Below are 12451 nucleotides of genomic sequence, written 5' to 3' on the forward strand. Positions count from 1 at the left end.
TAAGAGGTAAGTACCTATCTTCCTGTTATTTGGCTGTTTGCTCAGTAGATATTACATACCCTACTTAAATTTTGAGCCTCATGATCACTGTAGTGAGGTGTGCAATGGATAACATATCAGCTCATTTTGTAAAGTTGTGCAAATAGCTGAGCACCTTATCAGGACAATTGAACTTGGCATGAATAAGTAAGTACAATTATTTTTAAAAAAATCAAGGAGGCTGACTGTAAAGCATGACTGTACAGTTCAGTACTGATATATGAACATTTTGTTTGATTATGCTATAAATTTACTTGAGGCAACAAAACAATTGTTTGCTGGGAGTCCTTGGTGAAGCAGGTAATATAATGAATTTTCTTCTCACCAGGTTTTTCCAGTGGGTAGACACCTGTGTGTGGTGGGGGGAGGGGTGCACAATCTTTTTTGGGGGGTTTTGAAGCCTTGCAACCCATGCTCACCTTTATATACTACTGTAATTAGATTTGTTTTACATTGAATTTCAGTGATTTTTACAACCTGTTCTCAAATCTCTGAGCTGTTGTGCTGCACACACATTACAAGCATGGAGTTTAAATGAATAACTCATGGTGCAAATGTAAGCCATTGTCCCTTGACCTCCTTAGAGAGGTAATCAGTTAATCTCATGGTAGATACCATTCTACAACAGTGTACTTTTTTTTTGCTTGGCCTGAAAAGAAAATCTTTAAGGTTGCTCATAATAAATTATGTAAGTAACGAAAGCCATAATTTTGTTGATTATAATGTAGAATTGATAGAATGAGTGGGCTAGACTTTGATAAGTGTGTCATTGGAGTAGACGTTGGAGGAACTAATACAGATGCTGTCATCTTGTATGGTGACCGCATACTGGGGTCAGCAAAGGAACGTACAACAAATGATGTGACGACCGGAGTCAAAAAAGCCATGAAATCTGCTCTAAAAGATGCAGAAAACACTGGTGAGATAACGCAGATATTAGGAATTTTTTTAATTAGATTAATAAATTAAATAAATATAAAACAAGATCTTTTCACAATAAAAATTTCTAAGCTTTCATGATGCCAATTTTGAAAATATAAACAAATTATAGTGATATATTAATAATAGTTAAATATATAAATACATAATGAAATTATAGTAAATATAAATATAAAATATAGTGCATTAACATCAAATAATGTGATAGGCAATGATATTAACCATAACAATTATAAACAATATATATATATATATATATATATATATATATGTATATATACCATTTATTTTATATATATATTATGTGGCTAATGCAATATTATCAAATATTTTTATTATTTTACACACAAAATTTTACAAACACTGAAGGGGACATTCAAAATGTCTTAACAACAAATTTACCTATAGTATAATTTTTTGATTTTTTTTCCTCCCAGGTAGTTACTCAATAGCTCAAGTTAACATTGGTACTACACATTTCGTCAATGCTGTCGTACAACGGCAAGGCTTAGCGAAAGTTGCCGTCATCAGGTTATGCGGGACAGCTTCCAAGGCCTTACCGCCGTTCAGTGACTTCCCCGATGATCTTCGCAAGGTAAAGCAGCTGCTGTCTATAGCAACACACAGCTGTAAAATTAATTTAGTACTGAGGAAAAAAAAGTAGTTTTTATCCAAAGACAGCCTTTTAAAAAAAGGAAATTAATGACCATCTCCTTCAGAAATTTAAACTTAAGGTCATGAATTTTTCCTCTGCATCGAAGCCATATATCACTCTTATGATAGCTTATGTACAATCACAAAGATTTAGCCAAAATATTTATTGATAGGTACACAAGCAATACAAACATACAAACATAAAATATAGAATATATTCTTCACACTTTTTCGCTCAGTGGAGTATTTAAGACCTAAGTTTATTTATACAACTTTACACCACGACCTTTAATAAACTAGGCATTTTTTCCCCTCATTAGCGAGTGGAATAGATATATTGTAGTCTTTTTTATTATGAAAATGATTTGTTATTATTGATTACCAGGTTATTGAAGGACCTACCTATTTGGCAAATGGAGGATTCCAAGTTGATGGTCGGCCAATTACAACTGTTGATGAAAGTGAGATAAACCGCTACACTGAGGATATCAAAGCTAAGGGACTAGTCCATATTGCAGTCTGTGGGGTATTTTCACCTGTAAACCAAGAGCAAGAAAACCTGGTATGTCTACACACGAATATTGAAAGCGATACTAAGGCAAAATCTTGTTTTATGCCTTGTTTAGCGAACCAATCACCAATAATAATGATTTTAAATAAAAATATAATTTAATTCTTGGTCAGTTACTGTACCATGCGCCACAAAAAAATGGAAATTAAAAAAAAAAAATTTTTATTAAATTTTATTATGCCCTCCACTCACCTAAAATCTAAAAAAAATAAGATATATATTTCTTCATTAATTATATAAATTTAAAGCATTTATCAATCTCAATACTGCACTGTTTACATTCATCAATAACGTTTTATCTTAATTTTCTCTTCTGCCTAGATGCCTTTGGCAAATCATTTTGCTAATTAAGAAAACACAATTTTTAAATTTGTTTCCGCCCTCCTTATGGTCTTAAAAAAAGAACAAGTTCACTAAAAAAGCAAGTCCCACATGTTATTTGGTTTTAAATTGAACTCTATTTATAGTATCGTTAGTCAAAATTCTATTTATAGTACTTAAAATTAAATTATTTATTCATTATTTTTTAGAATTTAAATTTTTATAACAGTAATTATTATTATTTTATTTTTAATATCGCATAGGTTGGTGAGATAATTATGAAACATTTTCAAGATGCAGAAATCACATATTCTCATAGAGTTGGACAGATGGGTCTCTTAGAACGTGAGAATGCTGCTATTCTTAATGCATCCCTGAAACCTCTCTGCCAACAAACTTTGCAAGCATTAGCAACAGCGTTGCTGGATATCGGATTAACATGCCCTTATTATTTGACCCAAAATGATGGTACAATTAAAAGGTAAGCATAAATAGAAAATATAAGTTGATTTCTCTACTTCTATTGATAATTGGTTATTTGCTGGTATCTACTGTTAACTATATTATAAAGATTGTATTTTGTTATTATTATTATTAATAATTCATAATTAATGGTAATTTAATGAATTAAGGAATAAGCATTTTTATGATTAATAATAATGTTTAGCATATTTATTTAATTAAATATCTATCTTACCATAGTTTGTCATTTTTGTATTTTGTTAAAATAATTCATAATTTATAAGTATTGCATGCTAAGCCTAAATGTAAGAATAACATAATCATACAAATATAACATTTTGGGGTTTTTTTTATTACTAGTATCTATTGTTAAGCATACTATATCATCATTTGATTTTTTTTTGTAATATAAAATAATTCATAATGTAATACTAGGCCAAATCATTACCAAACATTGTCTGTAAACTTACTCACTTGTTGTGGTTTTTACAGTGCAGAACAGACTAAGAACTTTCCTGTTCATACGTTTTCATCAGGCCCTACCAATTCCATGAGAGGTGCTGCTCTCCTCTCAGGTAGGCCTGCAATTGTTTTCTGAAAAAATACTGTCTAGTTTAAGTCTCCTACCAAATTTTCTTCCAGTGTATATTTTTCCTCTTTCCTCTTGTCTAAGCTCCTTCCTGTTCCTAAAGACCCATCTTTGTTATTTTCTCAATAAACCACTCATCATTCTTATAGTTTTAATATTATGATCACCATTTTATCAGTCTGTTATGGTTGGGGTTTTGAAATAATTGCATAGTGGAGAGGGGGAAGTCAGCAGTTTGAATGATACAAAGGGTATAAGGGAAGTATTGATCAGCTGAGGGAAGGATGGTGGATTTGTGTTTAGCCATCCATGATTAGGTTTACAACAAGTACCTGGACAAGCATTTTGGAATTTGGTTAAGTGATGAAAGTCATTCATTGTCAAATTTAGCTAGTTTAATGAGATCTTGTAGATGCAGATTGATAACCAGGGCTGCTAGCACAAACCTCTATCCATTCTCATTTCTGCCTATGGCAACTTCATTCGTCAAACAGAGTTTTTTATATACATGAAATGCACTGTTTTTATTTTTATAGTTGCTAATTTTGAGCTCATATATATTGTAAGATAGGCATAAAATGTTCTTTTGATAATTTCTTCACTTACCTCTTCACTGATTCTTTGTAAATTCTTTTACTATTAGTACTTTTTTAAAGTGTAACAAAATAAAAATTAATTTGAACAAATGAAAGAATTTGAATAAATGTATTAAAAAGATCTATATTGGTTGGTTACAGGCATAAAAAATGCGGTAGTAATCGACATTGGTGGGACAACAACTGATATAGGATGCTTGAGACATGGCTTCCCTCGTGAGGCGTCCAGTCATGTCCAAATAGGAGGCGTAAGTACCAAGCTTCGGATGCCGGATGTGATGAGTATCGGCCTTGGAGGAGGATCTAAGGTGGTTTTCAACAGAACAGAAGAGGGTGATATTGTAAGTGAATAGTTTTGAATAAAATATTCTACAGTAGTTACAATTTTGTTATCTATTTTTGTTTATATATCTGTGGAAAAATTTAGTAGCTTCGGTTTTTGTTTATAAAAATTATTTTTATATAAATGAAAGATAGACATTCATATGAGGGCCACAGAAAGAATGTCCTTTATTGGAGGTGGTTTTTAATTGGATGGGTTTTTATATTGGAGGTGTCTTTGATTAGAAGGAGACCTGTATTTTGGTTTTTTAGTGTTATTTTTTTTTCTACCATTAGCCCAATTTGTTATTCGTGACCCTATGAGACCTTCAATGTATATTCTGTTAAATTCTAGGTTCTTTTTTTTCATTTTTTATTGTGAAGCCCAATTTCCATTCTTTATTTTTCTTTGTGTAATTTTGTAAAGTTGAGGTTCACAACTATTTCAATTGCAGACAGAATGTAAAGTCGGTCCAGAGAGTGTTGGGTATAAATTGGCCAAAGAAGCCTTGGTGTTTGGTGGCACCACACTGACCACTACTGATGTAGCTGTTGCTGCTGGACTGGTCAAGCTTGGAAATAGGCAAAAAGTGGAAAACTTAGAGGAAGACAAAGTCTCAAAAGTAATAGAAGTTATGAAAGATATGATTGAAAATGTTGTGGATCAAATGAAAGTAAGTAAAATAAATATAACACAAATGAAAGATAAACAGTTTATTATTATTATTATTATTATTATTATTATTATTAAAATATTTTGATTTTAACACTCATTTTGATTAGATTGCAAATTCCATTGTCATTCTTCATTTTTTATTTCAGTTGAGCAAAGAAGACTTGCCATATGTTTTAGTCGGTGGAGGCAGTATTTTGTTAAATGAAAATCAACTTTTAGAGGGCGCTACAACAGTTATCAAACCACCTCATTATCAGGTAATTAATCATTAGAAGCAGGTCATGAAAGTGCTCATATCATGGCTGTACAACAGTTTCTGATTCTGTTGACATTATTTTTAATGGTGCTTTTCTTTATATATTGTTATATGGGTATGGGGAAGTAAGGTAACATCCTGCTGTGTCTTTTCCTATTGGTCTGTCACAGATCATGTGACAGCAGTGATGATGATGTGCAGAGGGAGTTTATTATTAAGCATGAAATAATCACTTTTGTTTGTGAATTTCATTTTTTTTAAATTATAGGATACAAATCATATTTATAAAATGATTAAATTATCAGGTTGCTAACGCAGTCGGTGCTGCTCTGAGTCAGGTCGGTGGCGTGCGGGATACCATTGTAAATCTAACAAACATCAGCCGAGAAGTTGCGGTTGAAGAAGCGAAGAAAGCTGCAATTAACGAAGCTGTTAAGAACGGTGCTGACATCGATACAGTTAAGGTAACAGAAAAACATATCATAGGCGCATGAACATCACCAAGCTATTTGTTAGGTTTATCAAGAATTCTTCATAAAAGAAGCATGAATTAATGCTTTATATGTGGTTTATTCCTTTAAGTTAGAAGGAAACTGGTGTATTTTTTTCAAACATTTTCTTAGGTAACTGAAGTAGAAGAGATCAGTCTCACCTACATATATGGTTGCACACGTATAAAGGTTAAAGCAGTCGGCGACTTGATGCAAACACAGCATGTGGTGGGGAGCCCTCAGCCCACACATACTCCTCCATCAGAGGTAGCAACTGACATGCAAACAACTGAAGGTGAATCGCTGATAAAAGTACCAAAAGTGGATCCTGGAAAACAACATGATATGTCAGGTATTTTAGAACCATCGTTATATATTATTATTCATACATGTAATCATTTCATTTGTAATAGAGGGGTGGCTGTTCTCATTCTGAGTGACAGAATTGTTAAGCAAGTGTCGTGTAAAAACCAAATACAGTATTAAACAGAGTACTCACTTTGAATGTTTCAAATTGGATTATCACAATTTTTATTCGCTGAAGAGTTGTTATACACTCTGGTCTCCTTGAAATAGATGGTGTTGTAGCGCCCGGTCTGGCAAAACTATTCGCTCATGAAATTGAGAATTCCTGGTCTCTGTTCGTTATCAATCTTTTTGCCTCCTTTGAGAATGACTTTTTTTCTGCTGTTATTTTTTGGCTAATTTGCTATAATACAGTGCCAATTTAGTAAGTGATTATTTTGTGTGGTATAGTCTGTAGTAGCAGACTTATGTTGACTTGATGACACTGATTATCCTCTGTATACAACTGAAAATTCTTCTAACAGCTTCATCTTTTACTAGATAACAAGAAGGAAGATGCATCCCTGCCAGCTGTTGACAAGGAAACAGGAGAATGGCATTTATCTGAATATGACATTGAGTGTATAAGTGTTGGTGCCGGAATCTTGGGATGTGGAGGAGGTGGCAGCCCTTATCTTGGACGCCTCCATGCCATGAAACTCCTCAAGCAGGGAAAGAAAATCAGAGTAATTGCTCCAGAGAGGTAAACTAAAGGGAAAATAGAATAGAGTATTATAATATGTTAAAGAATTCAGAAATTTCTCTTTTATTATAATCCTCAAATTAACATTAGTTATTTGGTTTAATATTTTACCTCAGTGCCACGAAAAAGATTTTTGACTTGAATTTGTAGGTTGGGAATCGGGAAGGTTGCTGTTTGCGGATTTATGGGAGCACCTGGGGTGATAGCGGAGAAGTTGGTTAGTGGCGAGGAGATGATCAATGCAATACATTGTCAACAAAGTCTGATAACAGCTTCAAATGAAGGGTCATGGAATACCAAAGGTTAAATTATCTTTAATATGTAATATATAATCGCAAACACATTACACTAATTTTAAATTAACATTAACAGGGGCGTAGGCTGGTTTTGGCCTTGGGGGTGTGAAACGGCCTTAGGGGTGCGAACATTTAGAATACGGAACTAAATCCCCATTCTAATGAAACTTAATGGCAAGTTTTAGTATTTTAACCCTTTTAGGGAGTAAATTTGCCGTCAAGAGTGGGTCGGAGGGAGGATGGGTGTGGGCAAACTAAAATACAATTAATATCAATTATATTAACTTATGCTGAGTAAAAATGTAAAAGTATAAAACTATAGCTTTATAAAAATATTGAAATTTTAGAAAATAGATAAATTCAATTTGTCATTATAAATTAACAAAAATCTACTTTCAATATTTTAGATATTGATATCAAATCCGGAGATGGAATTAAGTACATAGAAGATTACTGCGCTCATAAGTCCGGAGAAGAGTTGGTTTGTAATGCAGCAGATAAAATAGTTGGTTTGATGAGTGCTGAGATTGGAGGGATGAACGCTATGGAACCCCTTGTGATTGGTGGACTCCTTGACCTTCCAGTGGTCGACTGTGATGGCATGGGTCGTGCTTTTCCTGAACTACAGGTCAGAGGTCAACATATTAATTTCTGAAATATTAAAAACATCTGTTAGTTCAGCAATAATGTTATAAAGGAAAAAGACAATTAAAGTATATTATCTTTCGAGATAAGTCTATAATGTAAGATACTGTTGAGCATATTATTTTGGACAATTATATGGTTATTCATTTATCGTTGATATTATATAATTAATTAATTTTAAGTTTCTATTAATTTCTATATCATTTAATTTGATTATTTTTTCAAAGACAAATCTTATTTGATAACTAATGTGAGGGGCCATTAAATTTATGAAAATTTTAATTTCTTTTACATTTAAAAATGTTTAAAATTCTTTTTCTCAGATGTTTGTTCCTTCAATATATGGGAAGTCTTTGGTTCCAAGTTGTCTGGTTGATGATAAAGGACAGCGAGCCGTGATACTGGAGGTAGAAGATGCAAAGAAGCTTGAGAACCATTTCCGCCAAACAACTATTTCCATGGGGTAAGCTTACTCAAGTCAACTGACATTAAGCAGTGTATCTAAGACTACTGACCTGACAAATTTTTCCCCATTAGACAGGCCTGCACCCTCCTGCCGTTCAACGCACGACTAGGTCGACGGATCAAAAATTTAAAAAAAATAATAATTTGCCTATCAAAATAACGTTTATTTTGAAAGCCCTAATATTGTGGTCTAAAAGAACATTTTGGACCATACTAAGCCATAAAAATTCTCCTCTTAAACCCTACCAAGTTTGGTAGTTAATATGCCTATTTCCCATTCCCAGGTCCTGGGTTCAAATCCTGCAGTGTTTATGTAGTGGAGCTGTAGTTTGGTGGTTAAGATGCTTGCCTTCCATTCCCAGGGTTCTGGGTTCAAGTCCTGCAATGTTGATGGAATGGAGCTGCAGCTTGGTGGTTAAGATGCTTGCCTTCCAATCCCAGGGTCCTGGTTCAAATCCTGGGACACCAAGATTTGATACTCAACAAAATCAACTGCACTCCCTAGAATAATAAAGAGACTTATTTAAAGAGCACAATCCCATCCTGTAATTGGTGAGCTGTTGGATGAGAACAAAATTAAAGATAATACTATATATTATAATAATATAAATATATATAATATAATATTTATTTAGTTTTATGTTCTTCGTTGTTCTTTATGCAGTTGCTCAGCTGCAGTAAGTTTTAATCCTCTCAGCAAGCAAGAGATTTTGGATAAGAGTGTCCTATATTCATTGAGTAGAGCTCGTAACCTTGGGGACAAAGTTTTATCTGCTACATCATCACCTCTGGAAGCTATTCTGACGCAAGAAAATGGAACCCTACTGATAATTGGCAAGGTTGTTACTACAGTTTTTATTTATTAATACTAAACTAGATTTATTAATATTAAAATACATATTTATAATATTTTTGATATATTTATTAATGTCTCACTTCATTAACTGAGCAGCTTGTTCATTTAAAAAAATTTATATTTTGTTTGTATTTTCGGCATGATTTGTGGTCTGAATACTGTCAGCGCCTTAAAATGATTTTATTTTGGAAGGCGCCCTACAAATATCCTACAATTTCCATTAATATTAATTATATATCTATTAATATTAATGATATATTGTCTGTTAATAACCTCAAAATTAATTTTTAATATTTAAATGGCTCACTTTTTATATTTAAATAAATTAATAGCCCTCAAATGAAATTTGAAATGACGAAATATTATGCTTGCCACTAATAGCAAATGTATAAATAATATATCAAATCAAGTCATTATATTCTTTTCGTAGTCTACTAAATTCGCTATTACAGCAGACTGAACTGTTGCCATCTGTGTGTCATTCGAAATAGTGGCAAATCTAATGAGGAGTGTGGACACTTCCTCCCAGAGTTTAATTCTCTCTTTAAGCACCTCCTCCCTACCCCTGAAATCATCAGCAAAAAAAAAAAAAAAAACCAAAAAAAATTACACTCAGGTAGTAATTAAAAATCACTTCATATCACAATTATTTTTCAGCTTGTACAGGCCACTGCCACTTTTCTATCATGCCCCCTCCTCCCCCATTTCAATACTCCTGGTACATATCTAGGTTAGAAGTTTCCCACACAAAAAAAAATATACGAGCGGTACTGGGTAAAGACAACTTGATTTATTGCTTCGAACAAGGTATCCATTTGTAGAAGTCTAATGAAGATAAGATTATCCAATAGTGACGTTAAAGGGTCGAATTCAATGTCGAATTTATGAAATGTGTAGGCTGCCGGCACCTTGACCGCTGATGATTAGTGCCTAAAAATGTTCACAAAAGCATGCTTTTGTTTCTTTCTTATTCTTTTTTCTTCCTATGCTTCTTCCATATTTACATTAAATTTAATTTATTTTCCTTAAAATAACATATGCATAATGTATGTAATGAGTGTATGTGCGTATATGTGTGTGTATATGTATATGTATGTGTGTATAGATATATCATTTTGATAAATAATTACATATTGTAACTGGACTCCTAGGCCTATATATACATTGTGTCTGTACAAACATTGGATTATGACATCATCATGCCCATATATGGGCACTTCACATGTATTTGTCACATACAATTTCTAGTGTGGACATAGCTTTATCAGTGAATGTGTGAAACAGACTTTATTTTCCAATAATTAAGTAATTATACAATACGGAACTCTCTAATCTTACCAGGTTTCTAACGTTGTACGAATAAATAAAGGAGGATTCGACAAAGGAAATGTAACTATTGAGGGCGCTTTAGAGTGGAGTGAATGTACATTCAGCATTGAATTCCAGAATGAAAACTTGTTGGCAAGAATGTCTTCAAGTCAAGTCAAAGAGAAGGTACGTTAGACCTACAATTAGATATTTTTTAATTTTTTTTTTTTTATTTGATTTATTCAGATTTATGAAATATGTTCTTAAGATACAAAACAGACAACAAATAAACATAACAGATCATGTCACAAAAGAGCATATTGTGGATAAACCTAAAATTGCATAAAAAGGTCAACTACATTAAGTGATGTAAAATGAAGACTTAATTAAGCAAAACTTTTAAGAACAACATTTAACAATAGAGTATGAAGCCTGTATGTTAAAATATTGATAATAATGTTTGTTGCATGGTGTATTTTGTATTTATATCTTATATAAAATAATTGAATTAATGTACAGTATATTTTTTCTCATATATTATGAATATTTTTGACTAAAATAAGAACTTCAAGTTAATTAGAAGCTGCTATTATTATTGTATCAATATAAAATGCTGCTAATAATACAGTATTCTTTAATTATACAACTTTTTTAAAATTTTAGACTGTTGCCACGGTTCCTGATCTTATTTGTATTGTAGACTCGGACAGTGGCCAACCTATTCCAACTGATGAAATACGCTATGGACTGCGCGTTGCGGTTCTGGTAATACCAGCAGCTCCGTGTCTTAAAACTCAGCAAGCATTAGAAATTGTTGGACCGAGAGCATTTGGTATCCAGGAAGACTTTCTACCAATTGGATCTTACAAAACACCTTTATCAATTCCTATGAAATAATAAAGTGTTGTTATGTTGCTTTTTTTATGTTTATGTTTCCATATTCCATTATTTGCTTGTTTATATTTTTTATTCAGGAAGACTTTCAACCAATAGGATCCAGACGCGGATCCAGGATTTTCCCTGACCTTCGCACAGATAGGGTGATCCTTGCTGTGGTAGATCCAGGAAATAGAATTAGAGGGGGCCCAGAGAGCTATCTTCGCAGATAGACACCTCAGCCCCACAGTGGTTGGGGCTGAGGTAAGACAAATTAGATGGCCAGAAATGGCACTCTCAGAATTTGAATATATTTTTATATAATTTTTTTCTGCATTCTTAAAAATAATTTTGAAATATTTACAGGGGCCCAGGCCAGCTGGGTTCCCCTTGAATCGGCTACTACATGGGGGAATCCCCTAACTCTAGGTGATCTACGGTTTTAAAACAAATATTTCTAATTACAGCATTTCTATAAGAAGATAAACAGATTCTTTAAACTACAAGGAAGTTTTAAACAATAATTAAGCCAAATATATTTTCATTCGTTTTGTTGTTCATGTGAATCTTTGATTGGTTATTACCTTAAAACAATGCTAAAAACACACAGTGTCATTTTTAGTGTTGGGTTAATTACACTGACTACATTAATATAAAATAAGGTATAGGGCACTGCCGCTGAAATCAAACCAAATTAATTTTTGTTAATCTGTATAATTAAGTAAGTTCAAAATAAGTGTGAAGTATGATTGTTGTAAAAATGGTCAACATTTTATTTTTATTTCTCACCTTGACCTTTGCCATGCGAACGGAGCGAGGGTCTGGATCCGCACCTGGGATTTTCAATTTACAAAACAGCTTTATTAATTCCTATGGAATAGTAAAGCGTTACATTATGTTCATTTATTTTATGTTTATGTTTCCATATTACATTTAACTTGTTATCATTTATATCCAGAAAAAACTTTCAACCAGTAGGATCTTACAAAACACATTTATTATTTCCTATGAAATAGCAGGGGTGGATTTAGGGGGGGGGGGG

The 12451-nt window shown here is 32.8% G+C and overlaps 1 protein-coding gene across 7 annotated transcripts in view; it reads left to right on the forward strand.

Moving 5' to 3' along the window:
- The window catches only part of LOC117123108, a 13919-nt gene extending 1474 nt beyond the window's left edge, over window positions 1-12445 (forward strand). For 2 of the 7 annotated variants that reach the window (XM_033268944.1, XM_033268946.1), the window contains exons 2-18: window positions 768-958; window positions 1416-1573; window positions 2018-2194; window positions 2788-3005; window positions 3479-3561; window positions 4313-4512; window positions 4948-5166; window positions 5315-5425; window positions 5730-5888; window positions 6048-6267; window positions 6762-6963; window positions 7114-7265; window positions 7667-7887; window positions 8228-8367; window positions 9034-9208; window positions 10567-10719; window positions 11197-12445. In XM_033268944.1, the coding sequence (XP_033124835.1) occupies window positions 778-958; window positions 1416-1573; window positions 2018-2194; window positions 2788-3005; window positions 3479-3561; window positions 4313-4512; window positions 4948-5166; window positions 5315-5425; window positions 5730-5888; window positions 6048-6267; window positions 6762-6963; window positions 7114-7265; window positions 7667-7887; window positions 8228-8367; window positions 9034-9208; window positions 10567-10719; window positions 11197-11430 (3003 nt within the window). In that variant the 5' untranslated portion in view covers window positions 768-777 and the 3' untranslated portion in view covers window positions 11431-12445. Of the gene's footprint in view, window positions 1-38; window positions 187-315; window positions 340-767; window positions 959-1415; window positions 1574-2017; window positions 2195-2787; window positions 3006-3478; window positions 3562-4312; window positions 4513-4947; window positions 5167-5314; window positions 5426-5729; window positions 5889-6047; window positions 6268-6761; window positions 6964-7113; window positions 7266-7666; window positions 7888-8227; window positions 8368-9033; window positions 9209-10566; window positions 10720-11196 lie in introns of those variants that run through there. The other 5 variants (XM_033268945.1, XM_033268942.1, XM_033268943.1 and 2 more) reach the window with 4 other exon arrangements.
- Window positions 12446-12451: the final 6 nt, after the last annotated feature.

Source organism: Anneissia japonica, unplaced genomic scaffold (genome assembly GCF_011630105.1).
Source record: "Anneissia japonica isolate Jap-2015-1 unplaced genomic scaffold, ASM1163010v1 scaffold11402_len470986_cov188, whole genome shotgun sequence".
Taxonomy (NCBI): Eukaryota; Metazoa; Echinodermata; class Crinoidea; order Comatulida; family Comatulidae; genus Anneissia; species Anneissia japonica.